The following is a 14,678-nucleotide window of genomic DNA, read 5'->3' on the forward strand; positions in this document are numbered from 1 at the left end:
TTTGTCTTGTAGAGTGACGGTGACTTGCAGGTGGAAGGTGCGATAAAGGGGCTTGGTTCTCGTTCGGCTGTGGCAGCTCCGCCCCCCCCTTTCCAGCGTGGACGCGCAACCGCGTGCACGCGCGCATTTGTTATCGCTACGGTGGCGTGGACACGTCTGCTCACATGTGCCAACCCCCCCACTGTCTTCTTCTTTGTCTTCTCCACCCGGCATCACTGGCTGCCATGGCCACTACCCGGAGGATTTTGTTATTTCCGAGCATCCCCTGAAGCGCTCTTTTTCCTCATTCAGCATCCAGACATCGCGACTCTCTCGGCGTGTTTACCCGTGCCACGGTGCTCCGCTTCCCGCTGGCATGTCCGCCCTGCCCACCTGGAACCTGGAGGATTTCCTTCAAGCCTTCTGGCTGCTCTGGCTGGGCTGTTTTCCTGGAGATGATGCGCAGATGGTTTCTCCATGTGTTTAGGTTGTGGAGCACCCCCCTACTCCTCCTCCTCCTCATCATCATCATCATCCCATCTTGAGTGGAGCTCCATGTCCGGCTTCTTTTGTCAACATGTCCCCAGCATCGGCTGCAGCGGCCAGTGAAAGCACCACCACCAGTATCGCCCCTGAAGAGGACTTGGACAACAGTCCCAGAGCTGAGGTGAGGTGTTTAATGTTTGTATTCTAATGGAGGATGGATCATAATGTGATCAGATTACAGGGATCTAAGTGGTTCCATCACAAGTGGATTTAAAGTGGTTTCCTAATAAGATCCTGTAGCAGGATTTATAGAAGAAACACAGATGATAATTAAAAAAATTGATATCAAATCCACATCTAATCATACTAATCAGGAGCAAAAGTGTGTTTGGGTAATCTTCCACCCTGCTAGTAACACTGCGGAATTGAACAGGGTGTCAATAAAAGTTGATCCACTACTTCTAACCGTGACATGTCCATTACACAAGACGCTCTTTATGTAACAGAGCTGGTCTTATTATGTCAAGACAAACTGGCCACGCGTGTCACATTCACTGGCCTCACATGTTGGGATATTGTTTTATATATTATATATATAATCATATTAGTAGCCTGTTTTACTGTATGTTTTAGATCTTTGATGCAAACATCTGATTTCTGGTAAAAAAAATTCAAATTTTACACATTTTCATAGCTTGTTCTAAATATTTGTGTTCCGTACACACACAGCGTTTGTGATAAAATGTCGATAAAAATGCAGTATTTCTTACTCATTCTGTGCAAGTTTTATTTCAATATTTGGTGCACACATGACATTTCTGTTAGAAATGATTCTAAACATTTTTAGTATCTATTTTATGAGATTCGATGCATAAAGTGTGGTAAAAAGTGATAAAAATTGCATGATTTTGTTCTCATTTTGTGAATATTCCATTAAAACTAAAAGAAGTACTACATACATTATCATGATACTGAGATATTTAATTTCTTCTTTAATTTTTTTTGTTAGCAGTGTATAACTTTTGAAATGGGAGCACATAATTTCAACCCGACACATAGTAAATAATATCACTTCTCTCTCTCTTTGTGTCCTTAGACTTGCACTAAAAATCTTTTCCCATCTGTTAACAGCTTATTTTGCTCTCTGGTTCTACCATATCTTACTTATTGTGTGGAAATATGGGCTAATAACTACAAAAGCAATCATCACTCGCTAAATGTACTGCAAAAAAAGGCCAGTAAGGATAATTCATAATGGCGCCTACAGAGAACATACTAACTCCTTATTTCTAAAATCACAAATACTTCAACTTGCTGATATAGTTCATCTTCAAACAGCTAAAATAATGCATAAGGCTAAAAACCAATTACCTAAAAATGTCATCCAATACTTGAAATATGATCTCAGGGAAGAACTACATTTGAAACACTTCTATGCTAGGACTACGTTAAAAAGCATTTCAGTATGTGGAATCAAACTATGGAATGGATTGAGTAAGGAAATCAAACAATGCACAACGATGAGCCAATTCAAGAAACAATACAAGCAGTTGATGTTTGCTAAATACAAGGATGAAGAGTCTTGAACCAGTCATGATGTGCTATATATATCACTATATTGACACTTACTATGGTACCCATTATGGCATTGGATGCTCATATCACCTCATACTTCGGTACGAGGTACATTATTAAAAAAAAAAACAAAAAAAAAACCTTAAACTGTATTATGGAAAGCAGGAAGTGAACAAATGTAACAGTGACTGATTGTAAAAGTACCAGATGGAGGGGTAGGATTTAATAAATTTAGCTTCTTCCTACTCCTTTTGGACATGTGGAACTGTGAACTGATGGGATGCATTCAATGGAAAAATAAAAACTTAAACTATATTAGGAAAGCAGGAAGTGAACAAATGTAACAGTTACTGATTGTAAAAGTACCAGATGGAGGGGTAGGATTCAATAAGCTTTGCTTCTTCCTACTCCTTTTGGACATGTGGAACTGTGAACTAATTATGGGATGCATTCAATTGTAATCTGATGCATGTTCAAATGAAATAAAACTATTACCATTATTTTTGCATTAAAATGCCACTTTCCGACTATGTGTAGGTCCAAAACTAAGGTTATTTATATTGCCCAACTTAAAGCAAATAACAGCTTATTAGTGCCGCCACTGCTGCTTCACCAGAGGCCGTAAAAGAGTAACGTGAGCCATAAAGTGTGTCATGTTGTATTGATTATATTTGTACGCATGCATAGATACCGGTAAATACTTCTTCTGCAGTGGGCTAATCATCTCAATGGGAGTTTCAGTGTTAATCTCCTTCACCTCTGTGGGGTGGAAGTGAGGACTATGAAGAACTAACATGTATTATTGATGCTCGCCTGTCACTTGGAAGTGTTGCTGACACGATGTATTGAATACATGTTGTTGTGTCCACACGTAAGGGGTTTGACCTATGCACTGTCCTGTAGAAGACGATGGCTGACAATAACGTGTCAGCTGCACCCATAGCATCATGAATGTGAAAGGAAAAAAAAATACGTTATTCGTGGGACTTTTGAGTCCTTGCCAGGTTTGCATGGCAGCTTCCCCCAAAAAAGCGTGACTAAGTCATGATCCAGGCATGGGGGTTCGCTCTTCCCTGAGGTGATGAAGGACAGACACCACCAGCTTTATGTTATAGTCCCATTGCTGCCTTGCACCCCCCCCCCCCCCCGCCCCCGCCCCCCTCCTCACTGGCTTGGCATTGAATATGGCCTTTAATTAGCATGCACACACTACATGAGCATCGACTTCATAGCAGCACATGCAAAGTGCAAAGCAGACAGACACGCATTGTACTTTTATCTCCGATGGGATTCTTTGCCTTGATGATGGTGGATGTGTACAGACTGTGACATGTGGAACGGCTCATGCATAAACTATGCCAAAGCACTTACAACACAGAATATTTTACTCAATATTTCATAAGCACGAGCAGGCTGATTTGGAGTCATTTTTAGATGCGTACGGATATTTTTGCTTCAGCTATGTTGGTCAGATTGTCTATTGTTTACAGGGGAAGTGGTTTTGTTTTGTTTTGTTTTTGTCATTTAGATCAGGGGTCTCAAACTCTATTTACTTGGGGGGGCCACTGGAGCTTGGGTCTGGGTGAGACTGGGCCGCATCAGGTTTTCCCCCAAAAAATAAATAAATAAAACACATTTATTAAAAACAAAAAAAATTAAAAAACTTCGCTTTGGTTCCAATTTTCTACAAGAAAAGCTCTGATAAAACATTCCACTGTTCTCAAATATCTTACTTTTTATTTTTCTACACAAAATAAGATAAAAAATAAATAAACAAATTAAGAATAAAGAAAATCAATCAATTAGTAATAAATAAATAAATATAATAATAATAATAAAAACTTAAGAAACCACATATAGTTGGTGGGTAGACAAATTATTTTTTTCAGATTAAAATGAACAAAGCATTATTAGAGCCCTGTAGACATGACAAAACACGACTATAGTCACATTTATACTCTTTTTATTTACAACATATTGCGCAACTGCAGGGTCTTGAGACACATGCTAACTCGCAAACTAGAGAGCTAGCGACCTAAACGGTAGCCTTCAAGTTATTTCCTTTAAACTTAAATAGCCAAAAACTTACCACTTCCACACGGATAGGGAGGATAACTATTAACAGTTATTTAACCTTTAACATGAACATTAATCAAACAATCATTTTTTCTGGGTACATGATACCATACAGCATCTATATCAAACTTAACATTAAACTTTCATATCAAGGCGGGGGCCTCAAACTAGTGTCCTGTGGGCCACATTTGGCCCACGGGCCGCGTGTTTGAGACCTCTGATTTAGATTGATGACTGTTGAAGGTAGTATGATAATGAATTTGGCATTTCATTTATTCATTCATTTTCTACCGCTTTTCCTCACGAGGGTCGCGGGGGTGCTGGAGCCTATCCCAGCTGTGTTTGGGCGAGAGGCGGGGTACACCCTGGACTGGTGGCCAGCCAATCACAGGGCACATATAGACAAACGACCATTCACACTCACATTCATACCTATGGACAATTTGGAGTCGCTAATTAACCTAGCCGGAGAAAACCACGGGGAGAACATGCAAACTCCACACAGAGATGGCTGAGGGTGGAATTGAACCCTGGTCTCCTAGCTGTGAGGTCTAACCACTAGACCACCGTACCGCCCACAGATAAGATAATAACCCGAAATAATAAATCGCAATATAACTCTCTTAACTGTCATTGAAGTTGATCACGGTATAGTAAAAATACTAAAGGGTAAATACAACCAAAATAAAACAAAACTACTCACCCTTGTTGCATTGTTGTTAAATGTTGCACAACTTTTAACCCTTTGATGATTGCAGCATATACTCGGATGCAAGTCTCTTCATTTAAAGACAGAAACAAGCCAAAGAAAAAGCAAAGCACATTAAGATTTGGGGCAGTTTAGCGGTAGCGCTGTGTGATCAAATACCTGATTGTGGTTGTTTCTTCTTCCGCGTGCAGCAGCAGCCTCAGAAACAGTCCCTGCTGAAGTCTTTGTGTCAGGAGACCCACTGGAAATGTCTGCTGCTGTCCCTGCTCATGTACGGCTGTGTGGGCGCCATGGCTTGGTGCCAGATGACCACCGTGACACGCCTCTCCTTCGACAGCGCCTACAAGGGCAAGTCCATGATGTACCACGACAGTCCCTGCTCCAATGGCTACATCTACATCCCCATGGCGTTCCTGGTCATGCTCTACGTGGTCTACCTGGTGGAGTGCTGGCATTGCTACACCAGGAGCCAACTTCAGTACAAAGTGGACGTGGACAACGTAGCCGAGCGCATCCAGAGAATGAAGCAGGCCACGCCGTGCATCTGGTGGAAGGCTATCAGCTACCACTACGTGAGGAGGACGCGGCAGGTGACACGCTACCGTAACGGCGACGCGTACACCACCACGCAAGTCTACCACGAGAGAGTCAACACGCATGTAGCTGAGGCCGAGTTCGACTATGGGAACTGCGGCGTCAAGGACATCTCCAAGCACCTGCAGGGCATGGAATGCTTCCCGATGACTAAGCTAAGGTTCACAAAGTGCTTCAGCTTTGCTAACGTGGAATCGGAGAACTCTTACCTGACCCAGAGGGCCAGGTTCTTCACAGAGAATGAAGGTTTGGATGACTACATGGAGGCCCGTGAAGGGATGCACCTGAAGAATGTAGACTTTAAGGAATACATGATTGCCTTCTCAGATCCGGATCACCTTCCATGGTATGCAGGACATTCCACCTTCTGGGCAGCAGCCGCTTTGACTCTGTCCTGGCCTTTACGGGTGCTGAGCGAGTACCGAACCGCATGCGTCCACTACCACGTGGAGAAGCTCTTCGGCTTCGACTATGTGCCGGTGACGCCTTCGGAGGAGCGTCCTTACTGCAGACACATCCCACGCGTCAACACCATCGACAGCACGGAGCTGGAGTGGCACATCCGCTCCAACCAACAACTGGTCCCCAGCTACTCCGAAGCGGTTCTCATGGACTTGGCTCAGATCTCGGGCAGCTGCAATAACTACTCGGTTTGCCGGCGCTACGGCAGCTACAGACAGAACTGCCAGCGGTGCCAGCGCGCCATCAGCAGCTCCTCCATTTTCTCACGCAGCGCACTGAGCATCTGCAACACGGCGAGCCCTCGCCTCCCATTCAGCGCCAGCCGCTTCTCGTTGGGGCGGCTCTACGGCTCCAGGCGGAGCTGCCCGTGGAGGAGCAGCGGGAGCCTGGACGAGCCCAGCCGGCCCACGGAGAGCACGCGCTGCCTGTCAGGCCAGCCGGACACGGCGGAGAGCCCTCCGGCTTACCAAGACGCGCTCTACTTTCCCGTACTCATTGTACATAACAATGAAGGCTGCCTCAACCACGATCATCGCTCTCTGCACAGGAACGGATCCTGTGTGGAAACATCTCTGTGATTTTTGATCGTGGACATGTTGGATGAGACAGACCTCAAAACGAGAGAGTGAGGGGACGCAAATATGATGTGATTGTTGCACAGAATACATTGTGGCTTTCAATACCTTTAAAGTTCTTTTATCAACACTGTGTGTTACACCCGCAAACGTAATACAAATCTGCAGCTTTGAATGTAATAATCCCACAAACGTAATAAAATTTGCCTACTACTATTTGCAAACATAATACTGAATTTTACATATGTGGGAAAGTGAAAATCTGTAAATGTAATAACTTCCCACAAATGTAATATGAGACAAAATAATCATCTTTGTTCTTTCTTCTTTTAATGAGGGAGAAGATTTTAACAAGATAATTTTTTTTTTCTTTATTTTTGTGGAAAAAATATTATTCAAAGAGTATCATTTGAATACATTAAAGCAGGGGTCTCAAACTCAATTTACTTGGGGGTCCACTGGAGATCAGGTCTGGGTGAGACTGGGCCGCATCAGGTTTTACAACAAAAAAAAAACGCATTTATTAAAAACAAAAAAAATAAAAAAAACTTTGCTTTGGTTCCAATTTTCTACAAGAAAAGCTCTGATAAAACATTCCACTGTTCTCAAATATCTTACTTTTTATTTTTCTACACAAAATAAGATGAAAAATAAATAGACAAATCAAGAATAATCAGTAATAAATCAATAAATGCTAACTCGCAAACTAGAGCGCTAGCGACCTAAACGGTAGCCTTCAAATTATTTCCTTTAAACTTAAATAGCCAAAAACTTACCACTTCCACACGGATAGGGAGGATAACTATTAACAGTTATTTAACCTTTAACATGAACATAAATCAAACGTAATAATTTTTTCTGGGTACATGATACCATACAGCATCCATATCAAACTTGCGCGGGCCGCACTAACATTAAACTTTCATATCAAGGCAAAACACGCGGCCCGCGGGCCAAATGTGGCCCGCAGGACACTAGTTTGAGACCCCTGCATTGAAGGAATCTTTAATTATGAAATTATAATGTATTTTTTAATTTAAAAGGTAACATAATTAAATTATTATTGTTATGATTATATTTTATTATTTCTTTTGATTTATTTATTTCCATTTTTATTTATTTCTTCCCCATATACACACAAAATCACACATACAATAATATACTGTAACTAAAACGCACATGTACGGCCAAAAACAAAATGTAATAATTTCCTGCAAATGTAATAGTTATTACATTTGTAGGGAAATTCAGTATTACGTTTGCAGTGGGCAAATTTTATTACGTTTGTGGGAAATTTATTACATTTGCATTCAAAGCTGCAGATTTGTATGACGTTTGTGGTTTATTACGTTTGTGGGCAGTTATTACGTTTGCGGGTGTAACACTGTGTTGTAAAGAAAAAACTACCAGTCCTACCGTTTCGATTTTTCACAGGGAATACTGTGGAACATCGATATATAATCTGTTCTTTCCCTCTGCTGCCATAGTTCAACCTTTAATAAATGTACAGGGAATTTTTTAACGTTACATTTTTACCGGCAAGTTAACCACTCTTCGTATTAAAATGTATTTAAATGTGAGTCTAGTACTCGTACAGTCTTCTTTTTGGGGGAATAAAAATGTCACAAAAAAGCCAAAGAATAACCCAAAATGTCCAAGCATATTGTCAAATTCACCTGTACATTGTTGCGTATGTGTTCCACAGTGGTCTTCATCCACACATGTGGAACACGTATAGTACACGGCAATGGACAGGCGACAGCACAGAGTCATATGTATTATAAGTATTTTGTTTCCAGGAGGCATTTTTGTAATGTATTACTCTTTTGAACGCATATTGTTTTTAGACTGAAATTCAACCAGTGGTGGAAAAGTAATTTTAAAACATTTTAATGACACCTTTAAGAGGATAACCAAAAAAAGGGGACTACTTCACATATTTTGATACCACTTTTCATAAACTGAAAAATATTTGTGTGCTTACCTTTAATTTGTATAATAAGTGCATGCTTATGCTTTCTCTAGGAAACGTTCTGATCGCCTCCTGGTGAATTTGGGTATATAATCCTCCATCTTTTTCCAGTCAAATTAATTAATTCATTAAGCAGAGCATAAAAACATATTGCACAGCTAGCTAGCGCTAGCTCAAACTAGACATTACACAGGCTTTCTGTAACATTATATTATTGAAGAGGCTAGGATGCCATTGTACAGAGTTGTAACAACAAACAGTCCCATTATAATGTGAATGAGAGTCAGCGGGAGGTGCCAAATTTATCTGTGGCAGTCCAAATTCATTTGTGGCGAGCCCCCAATGTAAGGAAACTAATATATATTTTAAAAATTGATTGTGGATATTCAGTCCTGCTTAGAGGTTTAGCTGTACAAATACGAAGAAAACCTTTCAGTTTGCATTATGAAATAATGACATGAATGAAAAAAGTTGAAAAAATATGGCCTACATTTCAGGCATTGATATGTCTTGTGTAGTAGACATTTTTAAAGAGCTGCCTGATAAAGATGCTGAACTATCGGTTTGCGATGACATTATACTTCCTGGCTAGGTAAATATAGCAACACGGATTATTAATAATTCAGCGGAGGAGTGCTAAAGGACACATGCACTACCAGCATTTCCTCAAGGCTTTCACACTGACTGTAAACTGTCATTTTGTACAAATACTAACCAAGAAATAATAAACTAGTTTATTTTCAAGCATTACTTTTTAATACTATTTCTTTTGCAACTACCTCTCTAAGGAAGTGCTTAAAAACTGTTGCTGTTACCGACGAACAAACATCTCGTCCTCGATTTCAAATGTAGTACGTCATGTCTCCTTTAAGTGGTTTTGAATACAATCATGGATTTGGTGTAATTTAGCCGCGGTATAGCTGGATGCTGCTTCTGCTGCTCCAGCTGCTGATGCATATCAGACAGACAAGCGGAGAGCTGGCTCTCAAAGACGCTGAAAATAGGCAGAGGCCTGCGTTGACTGCTGATAGTGTCACATGTAATAATACCAGAAGATGGCTTTTTAAAGAGCTGAAAGAACACTCGTCTCTACTGTGGAGTGGATGTCCGTGTATGTTCAGGAAAATCAGGAGTACTGCAACTTTCGAGACAGATATGCAGTAGGACAGCGCCTTTAAAATGAAGTTAGTTCTAAAGTAGAAGCTCATTCAGTGTGGAGTATCCTTATTAACCTATGATAAAACAGGAATAAATTTGGCTGGAAAACGTACATGATGTTACAATTTAGCACATTTCAGCAACCAAGGTACAATAACGTGGATATATCCAAAATCTTTGGAGAAGTCAGTGTACAGCTTGTTATTCAACACACCACTCCATTATAGTCTAAATAGCTGGAAACACGTGTGAGTACCGAGATAATTGTGCCTGTAGCATCATGTTCTGGGGCTGCATGAGTGCTGCCGGTGCCGGGGAGTTGCGATTCATGAATTTCAAAATGTACGGTGACATTCTGAAGCACAGCATGGAGCCCCTCCCTTTGGGAAAATGCATTGTACATTTGTGCATGTACACTGTAAGGTGTGCACACTTTATTACAGCTATTTAGAGAATAATAGCAATGTGTTATGATGAGTTAATGAGTTGATTAATGAGTTATTTTATTTATTTTTTAGTTATTTATTTTTTTTAATTATTTTTACTTATTTATTATTTATTTGTAAAAAATATTTTTTTACTTATTTATTATTTATTTTTAGTTATTTATTTTAAAAATATATGTTTTACTTATTTATTATTTATTTTTAGTTATTTATTAAAAAAATATTTTTACTTATTTATTATTTATTTTTAGTTATTTATTTTTAAAAAATATTTTTTACTCATTTATTTTTTATTTTTAGTTATGTATTTTTAAAAAACATTTTTACTTATTTATTATTTATTTGTAGTTATTTATTTTTCAAAATTATTTTTTTACTTATTTATTACTTATTTTTTGTTATTTATTTTTAGAAATTATTTTTTACTTATTTATTACTTATTTTTAAAAAATATTTTTTACTTATTTATTATTTATTTTTAGTTATTTATTTTAAAAAATATTTTTTACTTATTATATATTTTTAGTTATTTATTAAATTTTTTTTTTAACTTATTTATTATTTATTTTTAGTTATTTATTTTTTAAAATTATTTTTTACTTATTTATTTTTTATTTTTAGTTATGTATTTTTAAAAATATTTTATTTATTTTTTATTTTTAGTTATGTATTTAAAAAATATATTTTTTACTTATTTATTATTTATTTTTAGTTATTTATTTTTTACAATTATTTTTTTAACTTATTACTTATTTTTAGTTATTTATTTTTAGAAATTATTTTGTACTTATTTATTATTTATTTTTACTTATTTATTTTTTTAATTTATTTTTTACTTATTTATTATTTATTTTTAGTCATTTATTTTTAAAAATTATTTTTTACTTATTTATTTAAGGATGTTAAGTATACACGACTGTGCAAGCTGTATGCTGACCACTCTTGAGTTATACTATGTAGCCCAAGTTTTGTACCTCGAGAACATGAAGTAAAATGATTTTGGATTTGACGATACTTGACAGTCGAGCCTCCATCTGCAATCAGCTAGACCAAAACATTTTTGATATAAAAGAAACTCATAGATTCATAAAGCACTAACCCTTTATGGAGCCATCCATTATTTTTTAAGCATTAACTGCAGTTTCTTCTTCTTCCTCCTCCTCTTCTTTTTCTCCTTCTTGAACTTCTGCTTCTTGAACTACTACTTCTTCTTCTTCTTGAACTACTGCGTCTTCTTGGACTACTTCTTCTTCTTCTTCTTCTTCTTCGTCTGTGTCTTGATGTTGTGTACCCTGATGAGGACTGTCAGGAAAGTGATTTGGTTCCTACAGCAGAAAAACAAAAACAAAAGGAGGATAGTAAATTGTGGCTACTAGGCTTAAATGAAGTGATGACTTAAAGGGGAACTGCACCATTATTATGTTTGTGTATATATTTACTGTATTGAATTCTTTGGTAAATGTCCAAATTTTCAATGATATAACTTGTCATCCTGTTGCTCTCATGTCTACAGTTTACAGTTAATTACACTATGCAGAGTCAGAAATAGCAAAATGACTTAGTGGCTTAGTATAAAGTATTTGTATACAATTTTCATTGCTTATGACCAAACTGATGAATTAAAATCTACAACATGGACAAAAACTACAAAAAAAGGTGTACAAACTGTAAGGCAAAGCAGGTAGCGGAGAATAAACGGGAGTATATCCACTGTACCTCAATATCTTGTGTTTCTTTCTTTCCTTCTGATCTCTCATTGGTCCAAACTGCCTTGTTGATGATGGCGGCGCTCTGCTCGTCGATCTCAGTCAGTCGGATATCGCATTCTGTTAAGGAACTGTTTTGGGATATGGCCTCCTCTAGAGCTTTTCCTCCATCCTGTACACGCATACAGAGAAGGGGGAACAAAGTATTTGTATATGTGTGTCTACTGCATGTTGTTGCATCATTAAGACAAAAATGGCCGCCCTGTTTGACGAGTTTCGCTCTGAAATAAGACTTCATGATGACATCAAATATGTGCGGTCTTCAGGTGATCACTTTAACCCAAAAAGGGGAAAAATCAGCAGGAAAATGTTGGGATATTCTGGGGGAAAAAGTGGTTAAATGCCGTATTTGTTATTTTAAAGATGTGCCTCAATTAGAAGTAACATTGCAGACCTTTTTTGTGCAGCAACAGAAAATATACTACACTCTAAAAAGTAATTTGGAGTATCACCACTTGATTTAATTCATAAATGCAATGTAAAAAATGTTAAAAATTAATTGATTTAGATCAACTTTCTAAGTTGCTAACTTTATTTTTCAAATAATAATGTTGGCTATTACATGAATTTAATTTTGAATGTCATATACACTCAAATTTTATTGTTGGTAAGCTTCAAACAAAATTCAAGTTGCCATGACTTAATAAAAATTAGCTTGGTAACATCATTTTTCTCAACATTAATCTTTCCATTTTAAGTTCCATCTCCTACAAGAAAAGACTGGGCTGAAGAAGGGCTGAAGCAACATTTCATGGTGAGTAAAATGTATTTCTAAATTGTTCTACTGAAGGGTTTAAATTAGGGGTTGCAATCTATTTGTGGGGGGGGGGGTTACAGGAGGGCTACAATTTCGAGATTGACTCACCACACCCAGTTTGTTGCAGGAGAGGTTGATGCTCTTCAGGGTTCGATTTTTCGCCAGTGCCTCCGATAGCGTGACGGCAGTGGGCGCGGTCATCATGTTGGCCCCCAGGTGCAGGTGGCGCAAGGTCGTGTTGTTCAGCAAGGCCGCGCCGATGGCCTGACCGCCGTCATCGCCCACGCGGTTGATGCGCAGGTTGAGGGACAAAAGAGGACAGTTTTTGGACAGGGCGGCAGCGATGGAGCCGGCTCCCGAGTCTTGAATGAGGTTGTCGCTCAGGTTGAGGATTTCCAGTTTGCTGGATTGAAGCAGCTTGCCGACCGCCTTGGCCCCCCTGTCGCCGATGATGTTATGTGAAAGGTTGAGCTCCGTCAGGGAGGGGTGGTTCACAAGGTAGCAGACCAGCATCTTGCACTTATGATCGTCAATGTGGCTTTCATAGAGTCGTAAGACCTAGAAAAACATCAAACTATCAATGTGAGGTCTTTGAACGCCTCATGTAAGAAAAGTCTCTCACCTTCAAGGTCTTGCAGGATTCAAGCGCCATGGAAAGAGTCTCACAGTCCCGTTCCGCCATCTCGAACATCCTCCATTCGAAGTTCATTCCACACTGTTTGACCCAGTAGGTCAAGTGGAACTCCTCCAGGCTTCCCAGCTTGTCCAGAAGATGACGGAAGTCAAAGTGTTCCATGAGAGCAGCATCCGAGTCGGGTTCGCTCAGCAAGTCCACTTCCTCTCCGTGTTTTCCCGGCTTGGATTCTTTGACAGGTGGTAGCATCTGGGAGATGTCCAGCCTCTTCACGTACCTCTCGCACAGAGGGATGAACTCTGTAACCGTCCTGGTGTGGGTCGTCTCTGGAATGAAACGCTCGATAATATTTTCCAGGTGCCTCTCGAAGAACATCCGCTTCCAGCTGTGGCCGTAATGAGACACGTCACAAATGTCCCACCGCTGCTCACAGCATCGTCTCCAGTAGACGCCGTCGCCGATCAAGTTGGCGGTCACAGGGAGGGGCAGTGATGGTGACAGTCTCTCCTGCACAAAGTCTTTCTGGCTGGGTCCGAGCTCCTCATAGATGGGGGTTCCTGCCAGACACAGAGGGCTTCAAATGAGGGCATTTAGAGGGCCCAATCAAATTAGGTGGAAAAAAAAGAACAGCATACCCTCAAAGTTTTTCACAATGCAATCCAAGCATAGGTTTGATAAGTAGGGAATAAGGCCCAAGGACCAGTTTGGATTCTCAGCGATGATCCTCCTCAGTCTCCTGCTGTCTGCAACCAGGGTGCTTTGGCATCCAGTGTGTCTGGACATATTGACATTGAGGACTTTTTCTGTAACATTAACAAAAAACAGAAATCTCATGAAGCTAATGTTAATCAAATTGGAATTCAATTCAATTATGACAGGAATTCTTGCTAATTTCCACAATTCTATGGTACAATTGTACTCCAAAATGGATTAAATTCATGACAAAGTGAAAAGGTGCTTATTGAAATTGGTTGAAGTGCATTAAAACTACATGACTTAAATGTGACAATCACACTTTACTCACAGTCCAGTCTTGGCACACCTTTTTTTGGAGTAGTTTGTCTCGTTTCTTTGTAAATCCTTTCTGTAAATGAAAAAAAACCCACATTTTTAACACATATTTTTTCTTGTTGCCTTCATTTGTTTTTAATATTTCATGCATTCTATTACAATAATTGATGCAGGGTAACTTAATATAATGTGATCAATTACAGTGGCTGTTGCAAAGGTAAGCTGTGGTTCGACTCTTGGTAAATAATTTATATTTGAAAAATAATCAGGAGGTCATACCTGCAACGAATCGTCCCGTTGATACTCTTATTTCCATAGCAACCGAACGCCAGTCAACGAAAAGCCACAAAGTGAACTAAAAATGCTGCCACCTGCAGGACTGTGAAGGAAATGCACCAACCGGAAGCCCTAAACCACTTACGCAGTAAATCGGCTGCAAAAAACAATAGTCTTTGTGATATCATACAAAAACAACATT

The 14,678-nt window shown here is 39.1% G+C and overlaps 2 protein-coding genes across 5 annotated transcripts; one reads left to right on the top strand and one right to left on the bottom strand.

Annotated features, from left to right (window-relative positions):
• The first annotated feature begins 201 nt into the window (after positions 1-201).
• tmem151ba (transmembrane protein 151Ba) lies at positions 202-6,607 on the top strand. Of its 2 annotated transcripts, none has more exons than XM_058085966.2 (2): positions 202-646; positions 5,017-6,607. In XM_058085966.2, exons 1-2 carry the CDS (start codon positions 557-559, stop codon positions 6,457-6,459), a joined length of 1,533 nt encoding a protein of 510 aa, XP_057941949.2. In that variant the 5' UTR covers positions 202-556; the 3' UTR covers positions 6,460-6,607. The 2 variants fall into 2 exon arrangements, with proteins under 2 accessions (XP_057941949.2, XP_078650695.1); XM_078794569.1 differs by having other exon boundaries at positions 5,020-6,607.
• A 4,104-nt stretch (positions 6,608-10,711) lies between these two features.
• drc5 (dynein regulatory complex subunit 5) lies at positions 10,712-14,503 on the bottom strand. 3 transcript variants are annotated; one of them, XM_058085977.2, is made up of 7 exons: positions 14,480-14,503; positions 14,214-14,273; positions 13,825-13,992; positions 13,178-13,746; positions 12,664-13,113; positions 11,749-11,910; positions 10,712-11,357 (listed from the first exon to the last, which is right to left on the bottom strand). In XM_058085977.2, exons 3-7 carry the CDS (start codon positions 13,970-13,972, stop codon positions 11,157-11,159), a joined length of 1,530 nt encoding a protein of 509 aa, XP_057941960.2. In that variant the 5' UTR covers positions 13,973-13,992; positions 14,214-14,273; positions 14,480-14,503; the 3' UTR covers positions 10,712-11,156. The 3 variants fall into 3 exon arrangements, with proteins under 3 accessions (XP_057941960.2, XP_078650687.1, XP_078650686.1); XM_078794561.1 differs by lacking the exon at positions 14,480-14,503 and having other exon boundaries at positions 14,232-14,242; XM_078794560.1 differs by lacking the exons at positions 14,214-14,273; positions 14,480-14,503 and having other exon boundaries at positions 13,825-14,195.
• Between the last annotated feature and the right edge of the window lie 175 nt (positions 14,504-14,678).

This window comes from Doryrhamphus excisus, linkage group LG11 (genome assembly GCF_037039965.1).
Source record: "Doryrhamphus excisus strain RoL-2023G ecotype Guam linkage group LG11, RoL_Dexc_Guam_v1.1, whole genome shotgun sequence".
In the NCBI taxonomy this organism is placed as follows: Eukaryota; Metazoa; Chordata; class Actinopteri; order Syngnathiformes; family Syngnathidae; genus Doryrhamphus; species Doryrhamphus excisus.